At 44.8% G+C, this 15,301-nt stretch overlaps 1 protein-coding gene across 1 annotated transcript in view; it reads left to right on the top strand.

Annotated features, from left to right (window-relative positions):
- igdcc4 (immunoglobulin superfamily, DCC subclass, member 4) overlaps positions 1 to 15,301 on the top strand; it is a 153,630-nt gene that overhangs the window by 120,100 nt on the left and 18,229 nt on the right. The window contains exons 11-14 of the mRNA XM_083760046.1: positions 2,712 to 2,894; positions 5,720 to 5,932; positions 10,653 to 10,757; positions 13,819 to 14,005. Of these exons, the coding sequence (XP_083616172.1) occupies positions 2,712 to 2,894; positions 5,720 to 5,932; positions 10,653 to 10,757; positions 13,819 to 14,005 (688 nt within the window). The remainder of the gene's footprint in view (positions 1 to 2,711; positions 2,895 to 5,719; positions 5,933 to 10,652; positions 10,758 to 13,818; positions 14,006 to 15,301) is intronic.

The raw sequence follows: 15,301 nt of genomic DNA, 5'->3' as shown, positions 1-15,301 counted from the left end.
TTGGACATAAGTTTTGTGGGTCCATTTGGTTCCATGTTACACTCTTAAGAGTTGAATAATTGTTAAACATCTGCATTACTTAAGTTAATTTACAAGAAGTCCACACAATTAGAGAATGTACAGAAAACATGCTATTTTGATCAACGTTTGCCTGTTATCTCTCCTATGCATGATACCTACAGCATGGAAATGTGGACAAATTATTGAGTTTGGGTCTGTAAGGCTAAATCTCATCAAATGCCATGGTCCGTGGCTCAAATGCAGAATAAACTAGAAAAAGTGCCCTTCCGGGCACAGGTCTCCACCAGGTTATCCACAGATCCGTGCAGTTAGAGGTAAAAACACTTTTCGGCCAGTTATAGCGCCACCTTGAGGCTGAGTTGAAATTGTTCATGTGGCATTTCGTCCTCGGCCTAGTGGGAATGTGGGTGCACAATTTCACGGAAATCACGCGATGTGTTCATGATTTGCAGCATTTTGTTTGAAACTGAGCACTCCTGTGAACTTTGGAAGCCAATCTTAACCAATCAGGATGGAGTCTGATAAATCTGAAAGACCCGTTTCGTTGAATGGCTCTAGAGAGACTGTGTACCAATTTGCGTGATGTTTGGACAAAATCTGTAGGTGTACTGTGCAAAAACGTGTTTTGCACAAAGCGGCCTCCTGGTGGTGCTATAACAGGCCGTTCTGGAAAGTTTGGGGCAGAGGTTCATGGTTGGCATCCAGGGAGTGTGTGTGCAAAATATGGCATTGAAAAACTTGTTTTGCACAAAGCGGCCTCCTGGTGGCGCTATAACAGGCCGTTCTGGAAAGTTTGGGGCAGAGGTTCATGGTTGGCATCCAGGGAGTGTGTGTGCAAAATATGGCATCGACCGGGTTAACGGTGGCCGAGATTAGCTGTTCACAGACACACACACGGACACACACGCGGACGGACGGAGTGCAAAACATACTCTCCCCACATGCCTTCGGCCTGGTGGAGACAATAATGGACTTTGATATGAAAAAGGTTGAAAACCACTGATTTACGGTATATTTAGATCGGAAAAAAATATGCGATTAATTTGCGATTAACTTTTTTCTTGCCAAATACGTTCATAAACGTGAGAGGTAAACTTCACCTTAACCGGCGTGGGAGGAGTAAATAATCTAAATCTGCACAGCAACTAGTAACTAAAGCTGTCAAATAATTCTAGTGGAGCAAAAAAATATTTCCCTCTATAGAGATGTAGGGGTTGGAAATTGCTCAACAATTTAAGTAAATGTACCTCAAAATTGAACTCGAGTGCAGTACTTGGGTATACAGTACATGCACTTCATTAACTTCCGCCATTGAAAGCCTGGCCTGGAAAGTGTGTTCTTTTCAGGCCAGCTCGGTCCATTCATTCACTCGCCCACGACGAAATTCACAACGACGCAGTGCAAGAGGGGGCAAATTGCAGCGTACAATTTCACCGTAGCTTTAATTGTATGGAAGACTTGGGTTTACTGAGTTTGTTCAGCTCAGTGAGACGGAGCTGCTTTCACAACAAACCTGCCCTTAAGCAATGAATATATGTCACTGCATCTGCTGTACTTAAAGGCGTAGTATGTCACGCTGCCCTGTGTTCACACAACGAAAACAATATATTTATAATATTAATATTATTTATTTGTGTGGTGGTGTTTACCACTTTACCTGCATAAACACAATCTCTGTTATGTAAACACAGGGCAAATTTACATACTACAGCTTTTAAGTATTTCTTAAAAGCATGTACTTTTGCATTATTAAAAAAAAAATACAATTAAGTTGTATGACATACTTGCCATTAATATAGTGGTTGCAACTGTATTGATTGCCCGAGTCCTGTGGTGGGAGTTCTGCTCTGGTTTTGGTGAATATTAAGTTGTTCCGGTCATTTTGTGGGGGGCACAGGGGTCACGCAGTAAAAAATGAAACCACAAAACTAGCGTCATTTGTATTGTTGACCTATTTCTTGCGCAACTTTCGTTCAACTTTGACCCGTCTATCACATGGAACTATTTTTTGGGCGTAGTGATATGGACACAAAAAACATAGTTCTGTGTGATAGAGTGGTCAAAAATGAACAAACGTTGCGCTAATATTTTAGAAATAGGTCAACAATACAAAGTTTTGTGAATTAATTCACTTTTAAAGCGTGGCCCCCAGTGCCCCCCACAAAATGACCGGAACAACTTAATATTCACCAAAACCAGAGCAGAACTCCCACCACAGGATTTGGATCAATCAATTAATACAGTTGCAACCACTATATTAATGGCAAGTAGGCTATTTCATATAAGTTAAACAATTCTGAACTATCCCTTTAAGACACAGAACAATACCTGTACTATATAGGACGAGAGGTACACTAATCCAATGGAGCCAGAGGAGCAGAACATTCTCTCTCCTGCTCAGCTGTGACTCATACATTCACACTGAGATCTGAATGCTTCATTACAATGAAGAACAGCCTTGGATGCATCATAATATGATGATATTGGAGAGAATACGATGTTTCACTAAAACACATTTTCATCAACATACTGTATGGTGTCCATTTGTTTCTTATTTGTTGTGATGAATAGAAAGATAATCAATTTTGTTGCGTGCGTGAATGTGTGTGTATGTGTGCGTGCGTGCGTGAATGCTTGTGTGCGTGTGTGTGTGCGTGCGTGTGTGCGTGCGTGTGTGTGCGTTCCTGCAGCAGACCGTGTGTTCTCGGTGGAGGTGGGGGGTAATACCACCCAATTCACCCTCAGAGAGCTGCAGCCCAACCAGGCCTATCGGTTGCGGATGGCAGCGGGCACCGGGGCAGGCTTCGGCCTGCCGTCTGAATGGGCACAGCACCACACGCTGGCCCACTACAACCACAGTACGCACACTATGGGTACGTTTGGCTTATACTTACAAGTGCTGTTTCACTTTAACCCATTCTGACCTGAGATCAGATTCATACGAGGTTTCCGCCGGACACACACTGGTCTGATGAACCCATTCTGACCTGAGATCAGATTCTAAAAATGTCAGTCGCTCTTCGATTTTTCAAAAATAGCAGACCTACAAGCTCGTATCGCGCCACTCGGTGGCGCGATATGAGCTTGTAGATCTGCTATTTTTCAATAGCTAAAGCATAACATGATGCCGACACCAAAATGGGTGCCCGGTCAGAATGGGTTAAAATAGTACTGGCTTCATTACATTCCTTTTTTTTTATTTCGGTTCTTTTCAACCCTTTTCATATCAAGGCCATTATTTATTCAGCATTTGAGCCACGGGGCCAGCATTTGATGAGATTTATCCTGTCAGACCCAAAACTAAAGCTTTTGTTAGCGTAGAGATAGTAAACGTTGATCAAAATAACACTTCTTCTACGTTCTCTAATTGAGTAGATGTCTTGTACATTTTTGTAATGCAGATATTCAACAATAATTGAACTCTTTAGAGTGTAAAATGAAACCCATTTGGTTTCATTTTACACTCTCAAGAGTTAAAGATCTATAAGGGTCCATCATTTAGCTGGGTACCACCTGGAACCCCCTCAAGGACCACAGGTGTTCCCCGGACCACTGGTTGAAAACCACTGTTTTATTTTCTTTTTATTTGTATCTAACGTAAAAATCAATCAAAAGACAAGGAAGAAAATGACAGTCCATTCGCACATTACAAGGACATTATCAGTCACTAGAGCCAGGGACAGGTGTTTTCAGTGAAATCTATATAAAAATGGAGAATTGAAGTTCACAACGGGTGTACAATATACAGGAAGGGGATGCCCCTGGAAATCAAACATCTAGATACATTTGGAATCAAGCGACTTTATAAAAACTGCCCCGAGTAGACGTTAACATAAATGACATGGTTCCTGCACTGTAAAATCCTCAGTGTTTAATTTAAAACCTGATAAACGTACAAATGTATTTTGGGTATACATTTTGTGCTACTATCAGAGTGTCCACATGTATACATGGACACTGAGGATTTCTACTGTGTGTGTTTCAGGCGCGGCGCTGACCACGGGCCTCAGGGACAGCCGCCACGCCATTTTGAGCTCTAGCCCCATTCCGAAACGGTCCAATCACCCCTGATTGACTGCAGTAGTGTGCAGTTCTGTCTGTATAGTTTGATGGCCTGGCTCACAGCATGGTGTCAGGTCGTGTGTGTAGCCTGGCCCAGCCTGTGTGATTCCTGGTCTATAGAGCAGTGGTTCTCAACCTGTGGCTCATGATTTAGAGAGGGGCTCCCCAGTGGACAGTGAAGCGACAAGGACCTTTAAGACCTATTTAATAACTCTAAAAAGAAAGAAAGAAAATAACAAAGACCATTGCTGCTTCAAAAGTAACCGGCAAACTATAATACAAAAACTGGTCAAACATTGGCCAAATCGTCCGATAAAATAAGAAAGAGACAAAACATGTGAAAATAGCCGATCTACAAGCTCACAACGTCTCACAGCGTGAGGCCTTGTGAGCTTGTAGATCGGCTATATATTTTCACAATATGTGATCCGTGGAATCGAACTAAATGTAATGCCTCAACTCCTAGTACGACCGCAAATCTACATGGAAAGTCGCTATAGCCTAGCTACCCTCTCTGGGTAGCAGCAACGAGACGCAGCACACTGGTTTTTATGTTTTGATTAGGTGTTCCATCATGCTCGTTTGAAGCAGCTGTTTCAAAACCAATCAGATTCCTTGAAATGACCCCTTGTATAATGCCTATTTTGATGCTTTGAGAATGAACAATTTGTACCTGTAACACCGGCTGTGCTCAGGTGTGTAATAAAAACATACATTGGTAGTAGCATATTGTTTTCCCGTATTTTGTTTCTTGGTAGTGTGTGGTATACTAGTTCATGGGTTTTCAACAGGTGGTCCGTGGACCACTGGTGGTCCGTGAAGGTGTTGCATGTGGTCCCTGACCATGCATTTACAGTAGTAATATAGGAAAGTGAAGATTCGTATTTGAATTTATTGTATTGACCACAAGTTGAGAAACAATGCAGTAAATAATCTGGTGACAAAATGATGACGCATCGATGTTGTCAGTTACTGGGAAGACGGATGTCAAGAACTTCCACAGAAAAGTGAGTTAGAATCTCAAGGGAAACTGTACCGGATTGCCTGGTTGAGTCACCATTACAAGGAAATGTGCCCATAATGAATCGCAAGTGTCTGCTTACTGAGTCATAGAATAAGTTACAATGAACAGCAACAGGGTGGTCGTCCGACTCGTCCCCAGGTTGATTCTCAGTCAGGGTGGTCGTCCGACTCGTCCCCAGGTTGATTCTCAGTCAGGGTGGTGGTCCCCAGGTTGATTCTCAGTCAGGGTGGTGGTCCCTGGTTCATACTCAGTTGAAAACCCCTGTACTAGTTCATCCCCCTCCTCAATAGACATATTGTCCATCCCACTGAGCAAGAGTCGGCTATTAGACGTCCTGCTAAACATGAAAGTGTTTAGCGGTCTAAGCTTGATCAGCCATTCTTGAAACGTCTATATATAGACCATATATATATATATATATATATATATATATATATATATATATATATATATATATGTATATGTTGAAACAACGTTGTTTCGTCTAATAGCCTGATAAAGGCTCAGTGGGTATCTTGCTGTGAGAACCAAAGCCCTCTCAAACCTTTGTTCGCCCGGTGGACAAAATGTCATTCCTGTACGCCGCTATACTGGTGTGTTCTCTCCTTACAGTGATCTTCGCCCCCACGGAGCTCAAAGTGCGAGCCAGGGCGAGCACGCTCAACGTCACGTGGCAGCCCTCGCCCAATCACACGCAGATCTCCGGCTACAAGCTCTCGTGCAGAGAGGTGGAGGCCGAGGAGCTCGCCAAGGGGGAGAGGACGACGACGACGCACACCATCCGACTCCGCAAGAAGGCCCGGCATCACTCCCTCACCGGCCTGGGTAAGGCACCTTATCACTCTCTCAGACAGCCCATCACTCTGTCACCGGCCTGGGTAAGGCACCCTATCACTCTCTCAGACAGCCCATCACTCTGTCACCGGCCTGGGTAAGGCACCCTATCACTCTCTCAGACAGCCCATCACTCTGTCACCGGCCTGGGTAAGGCACCCTATCACTCTCTCAGACAGCCCATCACTCTGTCACCGGCCTGGGTAAGGCACCCTATCACTCTCTCAGATAGCCCATCACTCCCTCACCGGCCTGGGTAAGTCACCCTATCACTCTCTCTGACAGCCCATCACTCCCTCACCGGCCTGGGTAAGTCACCCTATCACTCTCTCTGACAGCCCATCACTCCCTCACCGGCCTGGGTAAGTCACCCTATCACTCTCTCTGACAGCCCATCACTCTGTCACCGGCCTGGGTAAGTCACCCTATCAATCTCTCAGACAGCCCATCACTCTGTCACCGGCCTGGGTAAGGCACCCTATCACTCTCTCAGACAGCCCATCACTGTCACCGGCCTGGGTAAGTCACCCTATCACTCTCTCAGACAGCCCATCACTCTGTCACCGGCCTGGGTAAGTCACCCTATCACTCTCTCAGACAGCCCATCACTCTGTCACCGGCCTGGGTAAGTCACCCTATCACTCTCTCAGACAGCCCATCACTCTGTCACCGGCCTGGGTAAGTCACCCTATCACTCTCTCAGATAGCCCATCACTCCCTCACCGGCCTGGGTAAGTCACCCTATCACTCTCTCAGATAGCCCATCACTCCCTCACCGGCCTGGGTAAGTCACCCTATCACTCTCTCAGACAGCCCATCACTCTGTCACCGGCCTGGGTAAGTCACCCTATCACTCTCTCAGACAGCCCATCACTCCCTCACCGGCCTGGGTAAGTCACCCTATCACTCTCTCAGACAGCCCATCACTCCCTCACCGGCCTGGGTAAGTCACCCTATCACTCTCTCAGACAGCCCATCACTCTGTCACCGGCCTGGGTTAAGGCTCATACATACTCCAGTTTTTGGTGATAGGTTATCACCGTTTTAGGTGATAGCTTATCACCTAAAACGGTGATTTGAGGCCATCATACTCACGGTGATGTCCTTAAGGATTGACCCCGCCTCCCTGTGGTTTACCCAACTTCTAGACCAATCAGTGAACGGGGTGATAGCTCCAGAGTGAAAAGTCTTGTCTGATAGTAAAAACAGAAAGATGGGTCTGTGTCCGTGGTGATAGCTGATCATCACCGCGACTGACGTAATGGTGTAGTTTTTAAAGGGTTGGAAAACTACAGTATGTATGAGCCTTTAGTCAGCCCATCACTCCCTCACCGGGCCCCATAGCTGTCAGCGACTCTGTCGACTAACTCATTTGATCAAGGGGAATACCACTCATTTTCAACATTGAGCATTGGGTCTTTTAACCTAATTGAGTCAATTGATATACCTTAGAGTTGTTGTGTGGAAACGATTTTTACTAAAATCCCCCGGCCCCACGTCTTCTGTTTAGCCTAGATAGAACCTTAGAGTGTAGGATATTTCACTGTTGGGGTCATTTCTACTCTTTTTTTTTAAGGACCCTAGCTCTGACCAGACCGCAAAAACATATTGGAAAAAGCACGGCGCCTCGTGTAGAAGGAAAATATCAGTCACCAGAATAAAGGATGTGTGTTTTCAATTAATCTATCATGGTTAAAACTCCAAACTAAATATACTAAATATACATCTATTTGCTATTGCAATGAAAAGTATTTTTTAAGGTTTTTAAAGAAAACTATTAATGCCATTTATCTACCATTACAATCTTAGCGCTTTGCCAATTATTTGGGGGCCCACTTGCATTGTCCTAGGTTGGTCAGACGTCGCTCTCTCACTGGCAATCAGAGTCTAGTCTACACACCTTCCGTCAGGCTGCCAGGTGGAATACCAATTGCTTCTCAATCTGTTCCAAAGTTGTCTGTTCCAGGACAACTTTAGTTTTTTTCAACCAAGGTTCATGTTGTAGGTTGTTATTAGAGAAACTAAAAGATGAGTGTTATTTATTTTTCCATTTGTTGCTTTCTTTCGTTTTAGGGATTTTAGCTGTTTTTTACAGGGGGGCGGGGGCATTCGAGCATGGGCCTAAATACGTATTATTTTACAACATTTTATAGCGATTTCTTTTTTAATTATTTACTATAGTCCTAATAAACCCCTGGAAATTTCATCTGGCCACAAAACATCACGAGATCTACTGAATGTGTCAAACTGACATTGAGCCTATGACACAGAGTGTGGCTTCCCCCCAGTAGGCCTCCTTCACATTCAGTAGATCCTGTGATTTATTTGTGGCCAGATGTAATTTCCTGGGTTTTATTAGGGCTATTGTAAATAATAAAAAAATAAAACTCCATAATATTTTGTAAAAAAATACATATTTAGCCCCATGCTCGAATGCCCCCGCCCCCCTGTACAAAACACCTAAAATCCCTAAAACGAAAGAATGCAGCAAATGGAAAAAAAATAACACTCATCTTTTACTTTCTCTCTTGGTTGAAAAAAACTAAAGTTGTCCTTTAAGTGTGGTGGAAATGCGCGTTCAGAAATTTGGGCCTGTGTGGCCTTCGTCACTGGTCGAGAACCACTGCTATACGGGGTCTGGCCGTAGCCGAGTGGATGGAGCAGCCGTCTGCTAAATCAGAAGGTCAGCTGGTTCAACATCTGAGGAGTTGGGGGAGTGAGAATGTCGTGCCTCTAATCTCCAACGCCAGCGATAAAACACTTGAATGTGGCATCCAACCTGATGCAGACGAACACACTGTCGGCATCCTCCTCTGTTCTGAGGATTTCTGAGCAGAGCCACGTACATCAAGTGGATGAACACTTATTAACGTGTTAATCTTCTTAAGCCTCACTAAGCTTTGCTCTCGTGGGAGCACTTTTGGGATCCATGAGAGTGATGGCCAAATCCTGCTGCTGCAACCTTATACTCCGGTGCGTCTCAAACTTTATGATCTCTCATTTGCTTTTAACTGTCAAGTGACAACCTCGTCTCCCTCAGGAAAAAAGGGGGTTGTAGCTATAGGCAATCGCCCAAAAGCTAAGTGACCACAGAAGCTTTCCATTTTTACACGGTGTTCATTACATTTTGCCTGTAATGGCGATGAGTCAGAATGAGCGATTGTTCGCTGGGAAGAAGAGCACTCCAGCTAGATGGAAAGCAGACGCTGTCAGCTCAATGAATGCTTTCTCTGCGAGATAGCTCCTAATTGCCTTCTTTTGACAGATAGATCATGCCTTTTTATTGTAGTAGCCGATGCCAAAGTTTCTGTTCAGCATCATTGATGTTATGTAAGGCCAATTTTAGTATTCACAAGAAGGAATTTATTTTTTTCCCTTTTCTGCATTTTGCGATCGCTTGCCGATGATCCCTTCCATGTCTATGTTTGAGAAGTCAGCACCTGTAGCATGGAATCATCGATAATGTATTATTATTTTTTGCCCAGTGATTGTTATTTGACCATGAAAAATACGTGCTGTGCTCATCCACAAGTCCGTGATACTGTTGATGTCGGGGGCCGAAATCCTTGTATGTCCCAAAGTGTTACTTTTCAAGGAAATGAAGTTTTGTTTGATACTTTTCATTTGTTCAATATTTATAAAACCCACATACACTTAAAGGACCACTTTACCACTTTTCAACTGTCCTTTCCTGTGTCTCATAGGAGAGCTGTGGATAGTTCAGAAACCTGTCCACCAGTGACATCATCGATGGGGAATCCAAGTTAACAGGACTACTGCGTAACCCGCATTCCCCGCTATTTAATCAAATATTCTACACTGCCGAGATTGTCTTATTACCCTTGCAGCATACGCCAAAGTATTTGCGCTTTTGATCCGTGAAAAACAGCCAGTAAACATTCCCAGCATTTCTTATTTGGCCGACAAAAAAGCCACTTCCTTGATCCGGGTCACAGACAAAGAGCAAAGCGAGCCTTAAGGTCCCTACCCCCTCGTTCACTTTTTGAATGGCACTGTAGCGTCAACAACAACAAGATGCAAGGTCTCTGGCCAACTGCGACAGTATCATCTCTGTCGGGTGGAAGTCACTTTTCAGGATTCAAACAAAACAATAGCAAAAGCAGCAGATCTACAAGCTCGAAACGCGTCACTTCGTATTGTGAATCTGCTAATTGTGACGCTTGTGTGTGACACTGTAGTATGATGAAGTAGGGCATTAATTGACTTGAATTGAAAGTTATATAATATATATAATAGTTATATAATATATATATAATAGAGACACAATGTATTCTCAGTAGCCAGTAGCCTTGGGGCAGAGAATGAATGATGCATTTATCTATACATGCACAGCATCTCTGTACAATACGTAGTGTATGTACTGTACGTGTCTGAAATCCACGTAACTGGAGAACCGTTCTCCCCACCGACTTCACATTCCGCCCACACGCGTTCCACACCACTACTTGAGTACTTGCAAGTGCACTCTTATCATTTCTACCATGTGGGACTAGACATTCATAAGTAGGCCTACTCATATTTCCTTTGCACAGTATGCATGCTTACCTGTATACATGTATAATAATATGTGTTTGTTGGTTTTACTGTATGCATGAACTATGTTTTTCTCTCTCTCTCTGTGTGTGTGTGTGTGTGTGTGTGTGTGTGTGTGTGTGTGTGTGTGTGTGTGTGTGTGTGGGTGTGCGTGCAGTCGCTGACCGGCAGTATGAGGTCAGAGTGTGGGCATTCAACAAGCTAACAGAAACAGAAGGGGCCGCCGCTGTGTGGAAAGGCAGGACGGAAAAAAATGGCAGACGTAAGTTGTCTCTTAAACGTGCATGCGTGCGCGTGCAGCCGTGCAAGTGTGCGTGTGAGTGTGTGCGTGTGTGTGAGTGTGTGTGTGTGCATTCGTGCTTGCATGTTTCTGGGCACAGTTCAGCATCTGCATCAACAGGAAGCCAGGTAGCACCACGGTTTAAACAAAAGAAAATAATTACACAGACAAGAAGCGATAGTGCGTCATTGCACATCCTAATCCTAATCAAAGCAAGGTTATTATAGCTTTGGCATTTTTTCCATTTTCAGTTAGTTTTGATATAGTAAGTGGGCTTGCTTTATTATTACTAGACCTTAATTACTCGTTCTGAATATATGAAATACAAATGATGTACAGTGTGGGAGGGAATTGTCCTGAATTGTTCCGCAAACATAGCGGATTTATCCCCCAAAAAGCATGTTTTTGCAATAAACGTTTTAAAATTCCGCTATTGCGGAAAATGCTTTGGGCACTATGTTGATTAAACCACCCTCGACATGTGAATGATGGTGGATTGGACATTCCGTTGGTGATTTGTGTCATTGTTTGTGAAACAGGCCCCTCCAACGCCGATTACAGCCGAATGATACGGACTATGAAAATTCTGACCGGGCACCCATTTTGGTGTTAGCATCATGTTATGCTTTAGCTATTTAAAAATAGCAGATCTACAAGCTCATACCGCGCCACCGAGTGGCGCGATACGAGCTTGTAGGTCTGCTATTTTTTGAAAAATCAAAGAGCGACTGACATTTCTAGAATCTGATCTCAGGTCAGAATGGGTCCATCAGACCAGTGTGTGTCCGGCGGAAACCTCGTATGAATCTGATCTCAGGTCAGAATGGGTTAATCGCCGATTAACCCATTCTGACCTGACCAGCTTTTGTGCAGATCTCTGGACCTATCCGATTAATAATCGGATAGGTCCAGAGATCTGCACAAAAGCTGTAGGTGGAAGAGCAAAAAGTGAAGAAAAGTTAAAAAAAATCTATCCTGATGCAAATGATCATGGCCTATATGGGCCCAAGGAATCCAGGGAAAGTGACATTTTGATTTTACGACCTACGGTTGAGGAGTTATAAGGCAAAATGTAAAGTGGGCTGTTATAGTGCCCCCATGAGGCCGACTGATGTAATTATTTATTACATTCATTTTAATTATTATTATGAACCTCCCCTCAAGTGTTGCAACTGTAGCTCTGACGGTTTCTGAGAGAAAAATGGGAGTTTTCGCATTTTCCCATGTAAGTGGATGGGTAATTTCAATGCACTAATACATTAATTATTAATCAATAATTTGTTGTAAAAAGGACTTTGTTATGCCCTCCGTAATATTATGGTCAATGCCTGTGTGAAAAGTCGGAGCGATTGGTGCAGACAGTGAGGAGCTACGACAGCGTTTCAGACATTCATTCACTTGACTCACTCAGACACTCAGACACTCAGACATTGAGTGAATTATAGTATGAATGATTATATGTCCTAGACTGAAGTGTGTTTGAGAACCACTGAGCTAGAATACTTGACTATGCCCAATTTCAGACAAAAGGTGGTCTTTCATGGCGGTTTGAGTTTTAACGGCTGTGTGGCTCTTTTTCCAGCATGGGGTTGAACCGATTAACCTGAATTTTTTTTCTTCCCCCTGCCTAATTCTTAACCAAATTAATTGGTTCTGACTTCTTCTTGCCCTTCTTCTACCAGAGTAGACATGTCTCTATTCAGGTTGTGATATAAACCATCATAAAAAAAAAGAGCGGAACTAGTTCTAGAACCAAAGTTATTTTGGTGGAAAAGGGGGCCTCAGTACAATCTAAACAGAAATCGTTACTCGAGGGGAGAATCAAACATGTGACCATGTACGTATAGTCTAATAGTCTAGTGCACTTTGAATCCTGAATGATTTGAAAGCAATACTGCACCATATGCACAAGTCACTTTAGTTACAAATCCGTATCGCCCTTAAAAGAAAAACGGTACATAGACGCAATGTATATACGGTACACCTTTGTACTTTCCTTGTGTTTGTAATGTTTTTAATGCTTTGTTTCCTAATGTAAGGCACTGTTTGCCCGTTTTGTTTCATGTTTTTACATACTGCGGATGAAGATTAGCATTTTTGCTATTTTGTTTTGCTAATTTCCATTGCATTTATGTAATCCTGCTATAAATGTGCCACGTCTTTGTGTGCGTGCGCGCGTACGTACATACAGTACATGTGTGCGTGTGTGTGTGTACGGTTGTAATGCACGTAACTCGAGAACCGTTTGACCCACCGACTTCACATTGGACACACGCGTTCCACACCCCCACAGGGAGGGCAGTGCCAGGTATCGAGTCGTTCCACACCCCCACAGGGAGGGCAGTGCCCGGTATCGAGTCGTTCCACACCCCCACAGGGAGGGCAGTGCCCGGTATCGAGTCGTTCCACACCCCCACAGGGAGGGCAGTGCCCGGTATCGACTCGTTCCACCCCCCCACAGGGAGGGCAGTGCCCGGTATCGAGTCGTTCCACACCCCCACAGGGAGGGCAGTGCCAGGTATCGAGTCGTTCCACACCCCCACAGGGAGTGCAGTGCCCGGTATCGAGTCGGTCCACACCCCCACAGGGAGGGCAGTGCCCGGTATCGAGTCGTTCCACACCCCCACAGGGAGGGCAGTGCCCGGTATCGAGTCGTTCCACACCCCCACAGGGAGGGCAGTGCCCGGTATCGAGTCGTTCCACACCCCCACAGGGAGGGCAGTGCCCGGTATCGAGTCGTTCCACACCCCCACAGGGAGGGCAGTGCCCGGTATCGAGTCGGTCCACACCCCCACAGGGAGGGCAGTGCCCGGTATCGAGTCGTTCCACACCCCCACAGGGAGGGCAGTGCCCGGTATCGAGTCGGTCAGACCCGGCACATATACATGGCAATGTCCCAAGTTGCGTCGTTCCCAAGTAGGCCGGGGTTGACCGACTGTGACGGGCACGTACAGGTCTATAGTTTCCATTAATAGGCATTGACACATCTAAATAAACAAAGTAAAGTAAAGTATTTTTTTCTTTTTTTCCTCCCATGAAAAAGCCCTGCCGGTGTCAGTGAGCCCCCCTCCGCTGCCCCCCGGCGGGGTGAAGGCCATGGCCAACAGCTCCACGTCCATCTGGCTGCGCTGGGAGAAGCCTCGCTTCAGCAACGTGCGCGTCATGGACTACACGGTGCGCTGCAGCCCCACCGGCATCACCAACGCCTCGCTGGTCTCCTACCACACCAGGTCAGATTCAGAACTGGAGCTCGCATGCAAGCCCGTCGGGACCCGACCGACCATGGCAGGGCCCGCCAACGTTTCTGTGCTTGGCTCGGGCTGACGTGCCGTTATGTTAATTTTGCTGTAATGAATTTCACCCAGCCTGGACTTGCTTCTGCAGCACAGCCAAAAAGTTGCAGTTCTGTCTGAGATCAGCTCCACAAGCAGTCATAATTTAAATAGCCAATAGCAGGAGAATTACCACCTACCGAACGAGCCAGTTGGTTTTGTACAGTGCAGAAAATGTAAGTGTTCTTGACTTGGCCAGGCACCAGGCACAGTATCTCTATAGTCATGTGTTCAAGACGGATCTGTCCGATATTTCTGATTCCATCCTAATTGCCTAACATTGGCTTTCAAAGTTTGCAGGATTGGCATGTTTTGAACAAAAAGCCTCAAATCATGAACGCCGTGTGCAATTTACATGAAATCTTTCACAGACTTTCCTACTAGGCTGAGAAATATATCCCACCATTTTTACATGTTATATCGCCACCAACAGGTGGATTTTTGCAAAATACATTTTTGGAACAAAATGCCTTAAATAATCCAATTGCCAACGGGTAAGAAGAAATGGCACCCTTTTCACATTGGCCTATTATAGCGCCACCAGGAGGCCACAACCTGACCTGGCCTGGTGGAGACCTGTGCCCCGAGGGACACTTTTTTCTAATTTCTTGTTTTTATTATGCAGCGCGAGAGCAGAACGCTGCTGACAGACAAAATAAATCTAATACTGAAAGGCACGAGTAACATACTCCAGGGTCACACAAAAGCACACATTGCTATTTTTGAATTTAAATCCTGAAAAGTATAACCTCTTCTTTTACATAATGGTTCCCACCCGACAGAGACGATATTGTGTATAATGCTCTCGGGATACCATGTAGCCAGTCCAATACGGCCCCTATCATAATATTATTATTATAAAAAACATAGTGGGCCCAGGCCGTAGCGTAACGGTCTGGGCACCGGACTGGTAATCCAGTCGCAGTGTGCCGCGGGTTCGACTCCCGGACCCGACACGGCCTTTACTGCATGTCATCCCCCCATCTCTCTCCCGTTTCCTGTCAGCCTACTGTCTGTCCCTTCAAAAATCAATAAAAGGCGTAAGCCGCAAAAAAATATCTTAAAAAAAAGAAAAAAGAAAAAAAAAAAAAAACATAGTGAAGGGGAGTCTTATGCACACCTGATCGTCTCAGATACGGGTGCGTAGGTAGGGATGGGTATCGTTAGGATTTTTTCGAGACCGGTACCGATTCC

Source organism: Protomyctophum parallelum (assembly GCF_964188405.1).
Source record: "Protomyctophum parallelum genome assembly, chromosome: 2".
NCBI classification, from domain to species: Eukaryota; Metazoa; Chordata; class Actinopteri; order Myctophiformes; family Myctophidae; genus Protomyctophum; species Protomyctophum parallelum.
This window is presented reverse-complemented; position numbering and strand designations above follow the sequence as displayed.